The 18,107-nt window shown below is 35.9% G+C and overlaps 2 protein-coding genes across 2 annotated transcripts; both read left to right on the top strand.

Moving 5' to 3' along the window:
• Positions 1 to 7,949: 7,949 nt before the first annotated feature.
• LOC121753152 (24-methylenesterol C-methyltransferase 2-like) lies at positions 7,950 to 9,267 on the top strand. Its single transcript, XM_042148347.1, has one exon. The coding sequence runs from the start codon at positions 8,003 to 8,005 to the stop codon at positions 9,071 to 9,073; it is 1,071 nt and encodes a 356-aa protein (XP_042004281.1). The 5' UTR covers positions 7,950 to 8,002; the 3' UTR covers positions 9,074 to 9,267.
• Positions 9,268 to 14,123: 4,856 nt separating this feature from the next.
• On the top strand, positions 14,124 to 17,132 carry LOC121753413 (pentatricopeptide repeat-containing protein At4g35130, chloroplastic-like). The gene has a single exon (XM_042148714.1). It carries the CDS (start codon positions 14,282 to 14,284, stop codon positions 16,691 to 16,693), a length of 2,412 nt encoding a protein of 803 aa, XP_042004648.1. The 5' UTR covers positions 14,124 to 14,281; the 3' UTR covers positions 16,694 to 17,132.
• Positions 17,133 to 18,107: the final 975 nt, after the last annotated feature.

Here is an 18,107-nt window from a genome sequence, read left to right as displayed (position 1 = left end):
CAAGTCAAGACAGTTATTTTCAGAGAGTGAAACTTGAGCGAGACCAATTCGAAGCTGAACTTCGAAGCACATCTCTACTCGAAGGTGTGCTGCACGAGAAATTGCGCTTGAAAACCGTGGAGTTTGAGGACTTGAAGCTACAACTGGGTATGAAAACTGAAGAGTGTGACGCATTGGCGGTGAAAATTGGTCAGATGGCAACAACTCTCCGACGCTTAAAAATCACAATCTTGTTCTTATGTATACTACCAAACTGAAATCACAAATGAAGTTACGCAAATGAAGTTACACAAATGAATACTACCAAACTGAAATCACAAATGAAGTTACACAAATGAATACTACCAAATTGAAATCACAAATGAAGTTACGCAAATATGATTGAAATCACAAACCATGTACACAAATGAATACTACCAAACTATCACTCAAATCACAAATGAAGTTACTCAAATATGATTGAAATCACAAAGCGACGTACGCTATCCACAAAAATATCACCACCAAAATTTTTCCACAGAACTTTACTTCCACCAAAATACTAGTCTGTTACAAAATAGTCTGTATCATACAAATCATACTATTCATATCATCACTGACACAAATTGTTCAACCCATCCGAAACAAACCAACGTTAATAAGTAAAGGCGATCAATCTTGATCACCGCGGCGGCCGCATCTCTGAGGATGAGTCATTGTCCGACTGCTTGGTCTCGGATTCGAAACATTAGGCTGCAACAATTAATAGTGTAGTAAGTATACATGCTTAAGCACTGTGTACAATTACATAATATAGTTGCATATGCTTACTGCATAGTACCTCTTGGCGTTGGGGATTGTTTGACGATTCAGGTAAAGTACTGTCATCATGTTCACGCGAAGTCTCCCCAACCTGAGAACGGGCATCTGTCCGAGGATCATTGCTACATGTCCTCCTATTATGACCTTCTAGACCGCACCGACGACATTTCATCACGAAGGTGCGACGCAATGACTCACCTCCATCTGCATGAAGACGAATCTGGGGCTCCTCACGTCTCAGTTTCTTCGGCCTACCACGTTGTCGCTTTGACCTCGGGGGCGTCATTTCCACTGAACCATCCGCAGTGCTCTTCGGCCAACTGGCTACCCCATTGATGGGGTAGAGGACATTCTCGTACAGCATGATCATTGTTGACTTCAAATAGTATCGGGAAACGAATCGCGTCACGTCGTCGCAGTCCAACCAATTTCCCAAACGAGGACATCAAAACAGTTTCACAAATCAACCAACTTTCGGAGCCCTAAATCACAATCAAAAACCTTAAAACCAATTTTAAATTTGAACTTACTATATTCTTCTTCCGGATAGAAGAAATCAAGCAGAGGATCGCGAATGCTCCACGTTTCTGGGTCTACGTCGATTATCTCCGGTCCCCGACCCCTTCTACTGTGTCTAGGTGATGCCGAAGGTGATTGTGACGAAGACGATGGCGTCGCCGGCTTCTTTTTTCGCCTAGAAGAACTACGAGCGGAGGACGCTCCAGCAGCACTTCGTCTCCGTTTTGGAGCCATTGATGAAAATGATTAAAATGGTGTGAAAGGCAGAGGCGATAGGCATAGGCTAATTATTTTGGCGAAATGGCAAATTGATGAAGAGAAGGTGGAATTGGATGGAAAAAATATAGAGAAGCCTGGCGAAATGTTTTGGAATGGCAAAATTTTGTGAAATTTCAATGCAGGTCCGATTGCAATTCATGCGTGTGAAAATAATAGGGGACAACAAGCAATGCAACCTGTCACACCAATTGCAATTCGATGTCCCGTCAACAGTGCTGCAGCTGACACAGCACTGACGGCCATGCAAAAGCCCGATTTTGCCCTTACAGGCCATGAGGGTCTAATGGTCCGAAAAAACACGATTTGTGATTATATGTTTTGTCAGATCCCTGTAGTGGTATTTTTAAAAGTTAGGGGCCTCTGATGTTACAAGGCGAAAAGTCAGGGCCTTTGGTGCAGTTCACTCATTCTTAAAAGTTCATGATATTTTTTGGGCAAGTCACATAGTTTTGGATTTAATCTAACAGCTGTCTTATATAGTAATGAGATTGAACGCGACGTGTATTTAAAAAATAAATTTATAGTGTATGTTATATATACTACTAGTATACACATCTAAATAATAGAATGAGACAGTATTAATTAAAACAAAAAAAACCGTCCAACTCACAAATAAAATACATATGAGAAAAAGTTGTCCTAGATCTTTAGATTTTCATTCAACAAGTCTAACACTTATTGATAACTAGTATCACACCCGTGTTATGCACGATTCATTTTATTTTCTTCAAAATATAAAATATTGATTTGAAATAAAAAAATAATGTTGTTATATGGGTTACAATCATAAATCATTTTAAATGTATACAATAATACATTTGATAAAAGTAGTAAATTTTATTGGTGTATAAACATTACTTATTCTTTATATATCTATTTTATAAAAAAATAATATTAAATAGTTTAATGATTCTAAATTCTAGTTGTGTCATTTTATTTTATTTTTGTCTAAAATAATATTTATCTGTACAATTTTATTAAATACAAATCAGTCTATTTACATAAAAAAATACCTATAACCTATCATTTAATGTTTTACTTTGATTGATATTGACTATGCAAAATGTCTATTTTTCATTATTGTCACAAAATTTAAGAGTCTTCCATATATTAATTATTACATAAAATGTTCCAATGACATTCAAAATCAAAACAAAAATAATTATGATATAATTTTAAAATAGTTCTAACATCACCAAATTATTTCTCACATACTTTAACCTTAAAATGGTCTTAGATGTACAACGTTTTTGCAAGTTTGGGTACATAACATTGCAAGTATTAAATACATATGGCGGTATGGTATATAAAACTATACTTTGCAAGTTTGGGTACATAAAATACTATTAGTAGATCCACAAAATATTTGTTGTATCCGGAAAAAAGATTAAAATATGTGGTGGATTTACAATGAAATTATGGAATCATTCTAGTATATTGTTTGTAGTAAAATTATGATAATTTACTAAATGAATATTTTATTTGAATAAACTACTTTATTGTTGAACATTGAGTAGAAACAATTTCTTTTTCCAATAGTATAGCACATATTCACAATTAAACATTTTTGCAAGTAAATTAAATTGATCTCACACACATAGTTCTAGACAAATTCTTCAAAAATATTTCCACTTTTACTTTTCCTAATTATCAAAAAGTTAAAACTTTTTCACTTTCTCAATTTTGATAAATTGTGTAAAGATGAGCACGTTTTAGGGATGTCCCAATTCTCTTAAAAATTGTTCGAAATATATAGATAAAAAATTTTAACCAAATACTGGCGATATTCTAACTATTACAATTAAAGGAAAAACAACTGTAATTGGAATTAAAATTACAACGAAAATAATTAAAAAAAATCAAACTATAAATCGAGTCGAGAGAATACTTCTTTCCACAAGACAAATTATGTTGTTCTAGGCACCGACAAAGTTGATGGAGCTCCGAGAATCAAGCAATATAGTGATCCTAAAATACACAACAAAATGTAAAGAGTTTGAGAGATGAGGGAGGGAGAATGCTTTTATTGGTGTGTAATCCATATACAACTTGATACTTTTTATAGGCACAAAATAAGAATATAGAAATACATGAAATTAAGACACTATAAACAATAAAATTAAGGTAATGAATGTTATAAGAAGTGAAAAGCCAAAGGGCTCCCCATCATCACATTCCATTACTCACGCCATTTGATGGAGTGTGATGACAATAGGAGTAAAACTAAAATTGAGGAATATGGATTGTTAATGAACTTACTATTTTGGGTATTAGTTACTGGTATTTTAGTTTTAAACGTTTATGTAAATGAGTTATAATTATTTGACCTTTCAAATAATAAAAATAATTTTAATTGATATATAAATTTTTAATTAAAATGACATTATTTTAAAAAAACTTAAAACTCCCCTTTTATATATGGAGTTATAATTATTTGACCTTTCAAATAATAAAAATAATTTTAATTGATAGATAATTTTTAATTAAAACAACATTATTTTAAATTTTTCCAAAACTACCATTTTATATATGTATATATAGATATATTTTAAATATCCAACAATAATAATTATTTTATAAAATTATTTGAAAAATAAGAACATTTTTTTGTAAATTACTAAAATATACCGAAAGACTGAAAATCCTCAACTTTGTAGCATATTAAATGTAAAATTAATTTAAGATATTGTTTATCAAAAGCTACAATTTAAGATTACAATGGTGAGACACTTCCTATTAGAGTTTCATTTCATTGCAATATAGTGACCATATACGCTGAAAAACTCAAACCCTAAAACCTAAATTCTAAACCCTTAACTTTAAAATATACTCAGTCCAGAGCCTTTGTCCTAGCGGCAAGGAGCTTAGACATTATTGCATGAGGTGTCGAGTTCGAGCCCTCTTGACATCAACTGTAATTTCCTCCTATCTATAGTATAGGAGTTTATTTGTAATTTCCTCCCTTATATAGGAGTTATTTTAACAAAAAAAAACTTTAAAATATACTCAATCCAAGCCCCTTGGCCTGGCGGTAAAGGGCGCTGGATACCGCGTCCATCCTGGAGGTCACGAGTTCGACCCATGGGAGGCGCATCTTGGGGATTAATTTCCCCTGTGGGGAACTTGAGTCACTGGCCTGGACCCAGGAGCTGGGAGAGGTAGCCTATACATGGCATAGCCTGGCCCCGTGCTTGGGGGAGGTAGGTCGACTCGTTCCTACCCATCCAGACAACGAAGCGCAGCTCGGTGGTAAGACGCTTCACGGTCGGGGGTCCGAGTCATTTTAGGGGGTAGATGGGGAACCATCGTTGATCCTAATTAATTAAAATTTTAAAAAAAAACTTTAAAATATACTCATCATGACTAACAAATCAGCCAAATATCAATAAAATTCTTCCTTCGTCCCAGTTCAATTTTACTTTGTTGATCACTTATTCTATTGTGGGGGTTTTAGATCTGTATTCGATATCTTACATTGGGTCGGCCTACTTGATAATCCTTACTGATAGTAGAGGTTTTTTTTACTTGAAGTTTGGCTGTAAATCTGTAACTGAAGAATTGTCTTAAATAAATTGACGATCATCAATTTTAATGTTTACGATTTGATATGCCAATATCATCTATATTATTTTGCTTTAAAACCTTTTTTATTTTTTTCAATTTTTATTAAAGAATTCTAATGTTAAAAAGTAAGCATCATGTAGATTATATTTTTCTAATGTCCATTTATTAAAGAAATACACTTTTAATTTAATCGATGCAATTGTGGACAAAAGTTATAAAACTGCATTGTTTTGACTTGCGTTTTTTTGTTCTTTTCTTTTTTTCATATCTTGATTATAGTGTATATTTATTAAAAAAAACATCAGACATTGTGAGTGTTGAGAATTCAAGAGAATTCAACAGAAAAGATTTATAGGGATGAGTATTGTTCATTTAAACGTATAATATATAATTGCGAGAATTAATGTGGCAACCACAAATTTCTAATTATTAGTCGTGCTGCTGTTTTTTTAATTAACTTTTGGATGATTTGCACATAAAAGAGCCATAGTTATTATTTAAAAAAAAATTAACGTACGTTTATGAAAATAAAAGAATTATTCAATTGAAGGCAACGTTTATATTATAGTGTTTATTCTTAAATGTCTATATTATAGTATCTAAATTATATATTTAAACTTAAATGGTAATTCCATAAATACCTCCAAAACTCCCCCTTTATATATGTATAGATGGAACCGTTATATACATATACAAGGAGAGTTTTGAGAAAAATAATTGAAATGCCAATATGAATACTATAATAAAATAAATAAAGACTTAATAAAAATAGAAGAAATAAGAAGAGTTAGTTGAATAGAAGAGTTTCTTTCCCTTCATTCTACATAATTAACACATTAGTTCTCTTATTCTATAATCATTGCTAATTAACACAAGAATTAGAAGAATTAGAAGGATAAGTTGAATTGAAGAGACTCTCAACCCAACTTTATTGCTATATTGCTATATGAAACAAAGTAAATTTCTATAAATACTTATTCACAAAACAACTTCTTCCAATCAAAATTACACAATGAAAAAATAAAAAAATAAAAAAGGTTGGACTTGCTGCATATCCTCTGTTGAGTATGGATGCTCAAATGAATAACTAAAAGAAGAATGGGGACTGATTTGCAATATGAAGAGGATATTTGAAAAGTGGTTACACAACGGCTATGCGGTTTGAAGAAGCGGTTGAGTTCTGTTTGCAGCTCGGTTTTGATCAGCTATAAAAGCAGCTGAAGCGGTTGATCAAGAGAAATAACTGCATCAACTCAATAGTGAGATACACTATCTTTGTGAGGAGTTAGTGAGAAAGAGGGTTTTGTTGTTAAGCCTAGAGCGTATTTCCATTGATTCTTGAGTGTATTAGTTCTTGTTGTGAGTTGTATTGATTCCTTCGATTGTACTTGTAAATTAGAGAGAGAGAATAAAGAGTTTCGTGATTCTCACGTGGACGTAGGTTCGATTGAGCCGAACCACGTAAACGCATTGTGTGCTTTACATTTCATGCAACAAAGCTTCTGTGTAGCTTGGGGTTTTCGCAGATCTTGATCGGTTTCAACGTCGAGCTTGAGAAGGTTTCTTTACATCCTCCAAAGAACAAGATGGAAATATGGCTATCTTATGTAATTCATTTGGAGAAATAAATAGGGTTATCTTCATTGATTCGTTTGGCGAAAATTAAAAGGACGGTCATTGATGAAACAGCAGTGGAGACTGCGTTTCATGTTTTAGGGTTGAGAAGTGGTGCTGCGGCGGAATAAGGCAACCCTAGAATGTTTCCAATTTTTTTTATACTTCTTCTATGACTATGATATTATAAAGTAAGGTATTAAATGTGGTAATTAATTCTTTAAATAAAAGATTATGATTAATTAGTTTTCACGCTAATATAGCAATTGATACTTAAATAAAAGAATATGTTCCGTTTTATATATTGAGGTTCATTATATTTTGCAACAATTAACTTTATAGATTAATGATGATTCATCTATTACTATTTCTATTTGGTTAAAAAAAAAGTTGTTGTATTATGTTCAAATTATGCTTATATTTATTCTGATACTACAACCGAGTCATTTTTATTTTATGTTGTATAAATAAATATGCTAAATTTTATAAATTTGAATTAATATATAAAGTAAATTAAAGATTTGTGCATGTGTTACAGCAGTCTCTATTATAGCAAAGATATTATTCTTTAAATCATACTAATATTATCTAGTTATTGTAGTACTACTAGGTATTGAACATTAATTGAATAATAAATAGTACATACAGTAAGTTTTCGTCAACTTAGGATATAGGAGTACCTGATATTGTGATATTTTTCACTCCTCGTCTAGTCAAATTTAAGTCTTACTTAACTTCCACAACCAATTTATATTATTATTGTATTAAATCATACCAATATCTTTTATCTCGAACAACATGGTAAACCAAACTACAATTCTCTGTAATTCAGATATATTCAAAAAAATTAATGAATTAATAAGGGATTCGATTACACCCAAATAAAACACAATCAATATCCAAAAAGAATTTTCTGGTACTAGTAATAAATTAAAAAAGTTAACAGCTAATGCTAGCCAGTGTATTCTCTTTAAGATAATCCCAACGATAATCCATAGGGTAGACAGTGTGGATTAATGAATCTCAAAATAATTAAGGACAAATATTTTTTGCAAAATAAACCAAATCAAAGAACCGCGGTGACGTGTCACGACATTATTGGTTTTACAAAGCCGGCCCACCAAGACATCCCACACCAAATCAAAGCCCCACTACACATCTTCACAATAAATCCAATCTACACCACTGCACCACCCGCACTCTCTCACTCCTCTCTCTCTACACAATGGATTCCCTCACTCTCTTTTCCACCGCCGCCATCGTTCTCGCCGGCGGCCTCTACTGGTTCATCTGTATCCTCGGATCCGCGGAGCAGAAAGGCAAGCGCGCCGTGGACCTCTCCGGCGGCTCAATCTCGAAGGAGAAAGTCCAGGACAATTACAACCAGTACTGGTCCTTCTTCCGCCGCCCCAAGGAAATCGAGAAGGTGGAGAAGGTCCCCGAATTCGTCGACACCTTCTACAATCTGGTAACCGACATCTACGAGTGGGGATGGGGCCAGTCCTTCCACTTCTCCCCCGCAATCCCTGGGAAATCTCACCGCGAGGCCACGCGGATCCACGAGGAGATGGCGGTGGATCTGCTCAACGTTGGCCCGGGGAAGCGAATCCTCGACGCCGGCTGCGGCGTCGGCGGCCCGATGCGCGCAATCGCCGCCCACTCCGGCGCGAATGTGGTCGGAATCACGATCAACGAGTACCAGGTGAAGCGCACGCGCGCGCACAACAAGAAGGCCGGCCTCGACGGCCTCTGCGAGGTCGTGTGCGGCAACTTCCTCGAGATGCCGTTCGAGGACAACAGCTTCGACGGCGCCTACTCGATCGAGGCCACCTGCCACGCGCCGAAGCTGGAGGAGGTGTACGGCGAGATCTACCGGGTTCTGAAGCCTGGCGCGCTCTACGTCTCGTACGAGTGGGTGACGACGGAGCTCTACCGCGGCGACGATGCGGAGCACCGCGAGGTGATCCAGGGGATCGAGCGGGGCGACGCGCTCCCCGGGCTGAGGTGCTACAGCGACATCTCGGCCGTGGCGAAGAAGGTAGGGTTTGAGATCGTGCAGGAGAGGGATTTGGCGAAGCCGCCGTCGCAGCCGTGGTGGACGCGGCTGAAGATGGGGAGGATTGCCTACTGGAGGAACCACATCCTCGTCACCATCCTCGCGTTCATCGGAATCGCACCCAAGGGAGTTGTGGATGTGCACGAGATGCTGTTTGTGACGGCGGATTATCTCACCAGAGGCGGGGAGAGTGGGATCTTCACGCCGATGCATATGATTCTCTGCAGAAAGCCTGAGTAAGTCGGATTAGAACAAATTTTCCTGTTTTTGTACTGTAATTTGCGTGGGGATTTGCTCTCTTCTGCGCTCTTGCTGTTTGTTTTTTTTTAGTTTTTTGGGGGTCTTTTTTTTTGTTAACTACTTATGGGTTTAATTTATCATTATGTTTTGGTTATTGAATTCAATTTGAATGAATAGCATTATGATTTCTTTAAGCAATTCTTGTTTATTTATTTGTTGGATTTAGATTTGCTGATGTATGGTAGTGGAAAATTATGTGAAATTGGGGTTGTTTTCATCCAAATTTTAATGAATTAGATGTTTGTTGGGGTTTTAAAAGTCAAAATTGAGAATTGATAGTAGTTGTAAATGTAGGAGATATTTGAGAATGTAGTTTGAATTTATTGCAGCTGCCTAGACTGCCAAGTAAATCAGAATGTCCTTTTCCCCCAAAGAGTACCTGCTCCTTGTGTTTTTTTAGTACTATAATACTGGCATTTAAAATACTCCCTACTACTTGATTGATTGATTTTGTTGAGGTGTTGAAGTAGCATATTGATTATTGGGGTGTGTCGACATGGGCACGTGACGATGAGTCATGTGAGGTCCATTGCGTTGTTTTCTCCTCCTAAATATATCAAACAAATTAAAATAATTTTCTTGTACTGTCATGTGTATTTTCCCCCTCTTTTCTATTTGGGTTTTTTTAAATTTTAATGAAGATTCTTGATGCGAATCACATTTTTAATATTGAAGTGAAAATAATGGGAATCACACACTTGGAGATGAAATGTGATAATTTCTTGATGGAGTTGAATTGTCACTCTTTCTTTTTTTTGTGATGATGTAAAAGAGTCGAGAAAAAGGAGGCTTTTGTTGAATTAGGCACGCCTTAAGTCTAAAGCAGCTTTGTTTTTTGTCATTACTTATTTAATTATTTTCTGAACTAGTTTTCTGGAAAAATCGAATATTTTTCAGTGATGAGATCCGATTTACATGTGCTCTACTTTTGGGAGATCGAATTGATAATTTATTTGTTTCTTTTAGCAGATCTCAATGTTGTAAAGATGAGATCCATCTTATGATTTATACAGAACATATTATTGCTTATTTAATTATTGCATATTTATCTGGTTGGGATATTCGGACAAATGAAGAAGGATTAGGACAAGAGATCGGGTCTGAGTGTGAGCAGGTGATGTTTGAAGTTTAGTGCTTAGAATTAGTAAGAGAGCGGGTTAAAGGGACAAAAGCCTCGTGGGAAGCGTGTGATGTGTGTTCATTTGAATCTGGTTTGTTTTTCTGTCTGTCTGTCACGTGCCTGCTTTTTTTTTGGCTTTTCTGTTTTTGTTGTTTATCGGACACATCTTTTTTAAGATCTTTTTTAAGTCTGGTCGCCATTTGCTCTCTGCAAAATACCAATAAGCTAAACCATTTTTTATTTTCATGATATTTTACTTTGAGTTTGACAGGAGGAGCGATATGGACATAAAATAGGAGTATTGTTTTATTTTTTCAAATATTCGATGTATTTAGAGGAAAACGAATCAGATAGAAATGACAACAATAAAAATATTATATTCTTAGTTTGGGCTTCAAATTTCTTTTTGGGCTATTGTTAGGAAACCCATATGTTATGAGAGCTTCTGAAATTTATAAAATTAGTATTATATGTGGAATATTAGTTTTTATACTAACATAATTAGTTTATTGAATATTTTATCCATTCCATAGTAGTTGAGTCATTTTTCCATTTTGGAACATTTCATATCAGTTGAATCATTTCTCCTCTTAGCAAAAAGTAACATATTTTCTCGCTCTTACTTTATTCTCTCTATTTTTTGATCTCTCCTACTTTATTATCTATTTATTTAATATACTACATATCTCTTTCTTAATCTTTGTGTCGAAAAGAAATGACTATTACCGCGGAATTGATGGAGTATTATTTATTAGATAATGTAATGGACTAGTATTTTTAATGTTTGATAAGAAAGGCCCTATAGGCCCAACTGGGTGACTTCCCTTCGAAATATAGAACTAAGAATAAGCTTGTGTCCGGCCAAACTTATTTCATACTAGCAAATTATAAGCTTCGATCACTTATAAAATGTTTAAAAATTTATTTTGGCAAAAAATACGCAGAACATATAAATTTTTATTCAGCTTATGTACTAATATAATTATATAAAGAGCTTATAAGCTCAGCTCAACACCCTCCAATTCTCCAAATGAGTTTATAACATGGTTCTGTATTTAGTTTGAGGTTGACATTTATAATAAGGTTAATATAATTTCGTAAGTGTATAATCATATAAATTTTTTTACAAAGATTTAGTCATTCTCATACAAGACTCTCTCATCTCATGAGAGACAATATTGTCGAACCTTTAAGAAATGAATTATGAGAGGACTTGAGCTTCCTAAGATACAAAAATGAATTAGAAATTTCGTTATTAATTGAGAACTTAATGTGCCTCTATATTTTGGTTATTAATTGTGAAGATTACAATGAGTTGGAAGAGGGTGTGTTAGCAATAGCATGATGTGCTGTTCATATTAAACTAGGCATTTCTGTTCGACCAACTACAAATATCAGCTCCAACCTTACCACCCACCCACCCAATCAACCGCGCTTTGCCATCTGTCTTTTAATTTTGTCCATAATTTTGATCAAAGGGTCTATAACCTCCACCGACTCCAACTAATTAATTTACTTAGAATTAAATATGTGGCCGATTATCATGCCACTCTTTACACTTGTAACTTATAAACCATGATAAGTAGATACGTTGTACATGTGATTCTGATGTCACCCATTCACAAATAATTTAATTTTGTTGCAGTTTTCCAAAGTAATTTGTTTACGTCCAATAAATTAGACGGCCGAGTTTGGTTACAAGTTACAACTTACTAGTAAAATCAAATGCTACAATTTTTGTAGTAACAATGTAAATATGTAATCACTAATCACCATCTTACAAATCATATTATAGTATGAACTAGTATTAAATATGCTATTTATTTAATTTAATCTAAGTTCTAGAACAAAGCACGATTATAGACTATTTACTCGATTAAAATTTGCCGCTAATTTTGGATTTTGCATGTGATCGGCGGTGACTGTTTTCACACTTAGACATATTCATACGAATTTATGATAATTAAAAAATAGAGTAAAGGCCAAAATTGGTCCTGAACATATAGCCATTTTACGATTTTGGTCCTAAACATTATCTTTTGGATTTTTTGGTCCTGCACATATGGACATTTGATCATTTTGGTACTGCACATATGGAAATTTGATCATTTTGGTCCCCCGTCAACATTTTCGTTAAAAACTAACGGTCAACATTATCTTTTGGATTTTTTGGTCCTGCACATATGGATATTTGATCATTTTGGTCCTGCACATATGGAATTTTGATCATTTTGGTCCTCCGTCAACATTTTCGTTAAAAACTAACGGTCATTTTGGTCCTCCGTCAACATTATCTTCCGTTAGTTTTTAACGAAAATGTTGACGGAGGACCAAAATGATCAAATGTCCATATGTGCAGGACCAAAAAATCCAAAAGATAATGTTGACCGTTAGTTTTTAACGGAAATATTGACGGATGACCAAAATGATCAAATGTCCATATGTGTAGGACTAAAAAATCCAAAAGATAATGTTTAGGACCAAAATCGTAAAATGACTATATGTTCAGGACCAATTTTGGCCTTTACTCTAACAAATATCAGGTTAAACGTTAGCAAAACATCCACGCAAAGGGCGCGGGGCTTGCTTGTTTAACTAATAATCATCGTCCAATTTTTAATAATAATCCGGTTGAAATACGTAATTTAAATCACAAAAATCTAGCTAAAAAGCGCTGGAAGCAAAGTCAAAACTATTTTATTTTATTTTATTTACGACGGAACTTTAATAATTCGATTACTACTCATGGAGCTAATATTTTATCCGATTGAGTACACTATAAATTGGCAGCATGAAAAATCAATTCAGATCACCCAACTGCAGCGAACAGTACAGAAATAAGCAAGCAATCGAGAAGCAGTTCAACCGTACCGTATAAAGGGGGAAACGAAATGGAAGACAAATCGTCGCCGAGGAGAAGGTTCTCGAGATCGGGAAGAATTCACAAACCTGCGGCGAGCAGTATTATGGAGGCGATTTCGCACATTAACGGCGGAGAAATCGCGGCGGAGGATGGACGGATGAAGATCGTGGTGAGGAAGGAAGATCTAAAGCAGGTGCTAGAGGCGATCAGGGAAAATGGCGGAGGCTGGGGGAGGCGGACGGCGGAGGCGGCGGCGACGCATTTATCGCTAGAGCAGCGGCTGAATTTGATGCGTAGAAGGCAGATTTTGAGGGCGGCGAGTAGAAGCCGGCTTTCGTGGAGGCCAGTTCTACAGAGCATTCCTGAAGATATATGATTTCATTATTGTATTTATTTTGTTATTTCGAGTTAATTTAAGCATATTTATTCATATTTTTGTGGAAATGCCTTGGACTATTTATTTTAAGGCGTTTCAGCTGGAAATGAATCATTATTTTTTTTGTTAAAACCGCTTTGCTTTTGAATAATATTGTGTATATTTTACGACTCCATGAATTATATAAATGGTTACATCATTTATAAACACAAAATAAAACAAAATACTAGCTGGTTTCATAACGTATAATCTAGCATGAACATTCGTGCAACGGCAGAATGTTGAGCATAATTTTATGAAAATGAGTTTAGTAATATTAGTAGTACTCTATCATACAGTGAAGACTGAAGAGGTACGTGTTAGATTGAAGATTTGAGAACAAAATCAACACTATCTTTATTTGTATAAACTAAATTTATGTGTCTTCAAAATATAAAAACGCAAACGATGTTTATTTGTATAAATTAAATTCATGTGTCTACTTATTTCTTTTTCATCTTTGGACACAATATCATATTATCTTTTATCCGTACATTAATTAATTAATTCACTATTTGTGTATCAAATTCTACAAGGGCCCATAAAACCTTCCACGAGTCGCATTTAGTTTAGGTTAAAGGTCAAAATTGATTACAGAGATTTTCAACAAATTTTTTGTCAAAATCGAAAAGAAAGAATGCCAGCTGAAAGAGGAAAATCATTCTACAATGCCAATAACTAAAATAACGGTCTTTCTCTCGAATCCAGTTTCTATTTCAAAAATTATCTGCTAGCGAGTGCCAAGAAAAAATGGCTAAAGATTTGCTAAATCTTCGGCTCCAGATAGTACCTCCCACCTCAGAATACAGATATTTTCCTGCAATAATCCAAGCTTCAAACAAATCCCCGAATCATGAGCTTCGAATCAGACGCCATAATTCGAGGAAAAACACCACCTCCCCAAGAAGAAGAAAGTTTAGAAGCGTCGAGGGTTCTATTTTGTCGATTAAAAGACTGCTTTATTATGTGAGTTCTGGTCGTTTGGAGACCGCACTCCAACTGTTTGACAAAATGGATAAATCGGACATTTTTGTTTGGAATGTGATGATAAGGGGTTTAGTTGATTCAGGAATGTTTCAAGAAGCTGTGGAGATGTATTATCGGATGCAAATTGAAGGGATCGAAGCTGATAATTTCACTTTCCCTTTCGTGATCAAGGCGTGTGTTGGTTTGAAGGAAGGGCGGAATGTTCACTCAATGGTTATTAAGCTTGGTTTTGATGAAGATGTGTATATATGTAACGCACTGATTGTGATGTATGCTAAGTTTGGCTGCATTGAGGAATCGGAGAGAGTTTTTGAGAGGATGCCGGTGAGGGATTTAGTTTCGTGGAATTCAATGGTAAGAGGGTATGTTTTGGTTGGAGATGGCTGGAGCTCATTGATGTGTTTCAAGAAGATGCAGACTGTCCGAGCTGGACTCGACAGGATCAGTTGTGTAAGTGCATTGGGTGCTTGTGTGCTTGAGCGTCGTTTTCTGAGTGGAAAGGAGATCTTTTGCCTAGTGGTTAGAAACGGGCTTGATCTAGATCCAATGATTCAGAGCTCCGTCATTGATATGTTTGGGAAATGTGGTCAGGTCGATTATGCTGAGAGATTTTTCGAGAGAATTGTAGAGAAGAATGTGGTTGTTTGGAATTCAATGATTGGTGCATTTGCAGTGAATGGTAAACCATTTGAGTCGTTTTCTTGTGTGGAAAAGATGCAAGATGGTGATAACTATGTGGCACCGGATACTGTCACATTGATTAACCTGCTTCTGTCTTGCTCAAACCTCAGATCTCAGTTACAAGGCAAAGCCGTTCATGGATATGCGTTGAGAAAAGGGTATTTGTCTCATTTAGTATTGGAGACTGCTCTTGTTGATATGTATGGTAAATGTGGGAGATTAGTGCTTGCAGAAAGTGTGTTTTGCCGTATGAAGGCTAGGAACTTAGTGTCGTGGAATACTATGATTGCTGCTTTTGTCCAGAATTCAAAGGAAAGAGAAGCCATGGAAACGTTTAAAGATTTGCAGCTTGAGCCTTATGTGCCTGATGGGATGACATTCACTTCGACTCTTGCTGCCTATGCTGAAATCGCTTTACCAAAAGAAGGGGAACAGATTCATGCCCTGATCTATAAATTGGGGATTTCGTTAGGTGTTTCTGTCGCTAATGCCTTGATCCATATGTATTCGAAATGTGGGGATCTTGAGGCTGCCCGTGAAGTTTTTGATACATTGGAGTTTAAGGATCTTGTCTCATGGAACACTATCATCATGGCGTATGCTATTCATGGCTATGGAGCATATTGCTTTGGGCTTTTCTCTGACATGATAAATGAGGGCCATGAGCCAAATGGAAGCACGTTTGTTTCCCTTCTGTCGGCTTGCAGCATTGCAGGCTTGCTAGATGATGGTTGGGAGTTTTTTTACTCGATGAAGAGGGATTATGGAGTCGATCCTGGCATAGAACATTATGGTTGTATGCTTGATTTATTAGGCCGGGCTGGGAATCTTGAACGTGCTAAATGCCTCATAGAGGAAATGCCACTGGAGCCAACTTCTCGGATATGGGGATCTCTGTTAGCTGCTAGCCGGCATCACCGAGACATCACGATGGCTGAGCTGGCTGCAGATCGTATTTTCTCTCTAGACAGTGATAACACTGGGTGCTATGTCTTGCTTGCCAACATGTATGCTGAAGTCGGGAGATGGGAAGATGTGGAACGCGTTAGAAATTTGATGAAGAAACAAGGATTGAAGATGACCAGCAGCTGCAGCATAGTTGAGCACAATGGTGTAACTCACAATTTCAAGAATCATGACAAATCACATGGTGAGAGCTATGCTGTCTATGAAGTTCTTGATATTCTTTCAAGAATGATAGGTGAAGACAACCTCCATTCTTTGGGTGTTTCTAAGCTCAAGCTGGTAGAGTCATTGAAAGCCAGAGGTAATTCTCCAATGTTCCACAGTGTAAGGCTGGCTACTTATTTTGGTCTGATCAAGACAGCAAGAGGGCAGACCGTGCTTATAAGAAAGAACGTGAGGTTGTGTGAAGATTGTCATTCTGCAACGAAGAAGATCTCACTCGTTACAAAGAGGGAGATTGTTGTAGGAGATTCAAAAGTGTTTCATCATTTCAAAGATGGGAGATGCTCTTGTGGAGATTATTGGTAGTATGTGGTAGCATCTCTAGGTTGATTTTGCAACATAACTGATTCGAATCAATTTTGATTCTTGTTGCGGCGAGCTTCGAGAGGGAAGTGAAAGATCCTCATGGATGGGGGCAGATACGTGTTAGGAGCTAGCTCGACACGCCACAGACTCGGAACAAAAGACGCGGATGGAAGCAGAAGACTCAAATGTGGCAATAGGAAGGCCAGGTAAGAAAAAGTTAAGAAAAAGTTTGTTATAGAATTTGGTAAATATATGTATGATTGAATGCAATTGTATAAAATGTCTTGTTCACTTATATGTTTGATTATTTAGTCAATATCTGTTGTATTCTAGACCTAAAGGGTTGGCTTCTCACATGCAATTATGCAAGAAGTGATCATTTTGGAGTGATTGTTGTATAGTTATCTTTGGGTATATTAATGTTTAATCTATGCATGAATAGTGCCATGTTTGGCTGAGCACATGTGATGTTTACATATTAAATGAAGCGTAAGCTATGATGCAGATTTTGTACAAGTAGAAATTTTGTGTCAGGCCATCTAAATTATTTGAATTTAGTACCAAAAAACTATAGATATATCCTTGAAATGTAATTTAAGATGAAAAAACTGGTGAAATTAGACATCTTTCTTTTGGCCACAATTAAAACCGCACATAGTCCAAAAAATACTTTTATGTGCATGAACTGGGTGTTTGTTACTGTCTAGGAAATATCTGAGAGCATCCACAGCGGTGTCCTTGCCTTCAGCATCCACAGCGGTGTCCTTGCCGACGGCAAGGACAAGCCCTGCCCGCCGCTGTACTCTTGCCGACGGCAGGGTGCTGCTATATGCATAGAGCAAGTCCGTGCCAACGGCAAGAGCACGAGGCGTCGACGTGGCATGCTCTGATTGGCTCGTTGGTTTATCATTTATTATTATTATTTTTTAAAAAAATTGTAAAAAACTGAAAATTTCAGATTTAATAAAAAAATTATTTTCCCACTTCCTAATAAAATATATCCATTTTTTCCACACTTTTAATTTATTTTTTCATTATTTTTACCCCAAAATTCATACTTTCATCTATAAATACTCTCATTTCAAACACAAAAAATGACACTATACCAAACAACTCTCTCAATCTCAATTTTTAGGATTTTAATTATGTAATTTTTAAATTTTTTTATAATTTGTAATATTATTACGGGTAATTTTAATGCATTTTAATATTGCGAAAATGTTTTTATTTAAATTGAATAATAGAATGGTGGGACCCTTGAGCTTGTCCTTGCGGAAGAGCACGAATGTGAGTGTTGTGCTCTTGCCTAAGAGCAGGGAGTAAAAGTGAGTCCGGACCCACATCCGTGCTCGTTGGCAAGAACATGAATGTGGATGCTCTGATCCAGATTTTTACAATATTGGAGATGTTACAA

Source organism: Salvia splendens, chromosome 10, assembly GCF_004379255.2.
Source record: "Salvia splendens isolate huo1 chromosome 10, SspV2, whole genome shotgun sequence".
NCBI lineage: Eukaryota > Viridiplantae > Streptophyta > Magnoliopsida > Lamiales > Lamiaceae > Salvia > Salvia splendens.
Note: the sequence above shows the minus strand (reverse complement) of the source record. Positions and strands in the feature narration are given on the sequence as shown.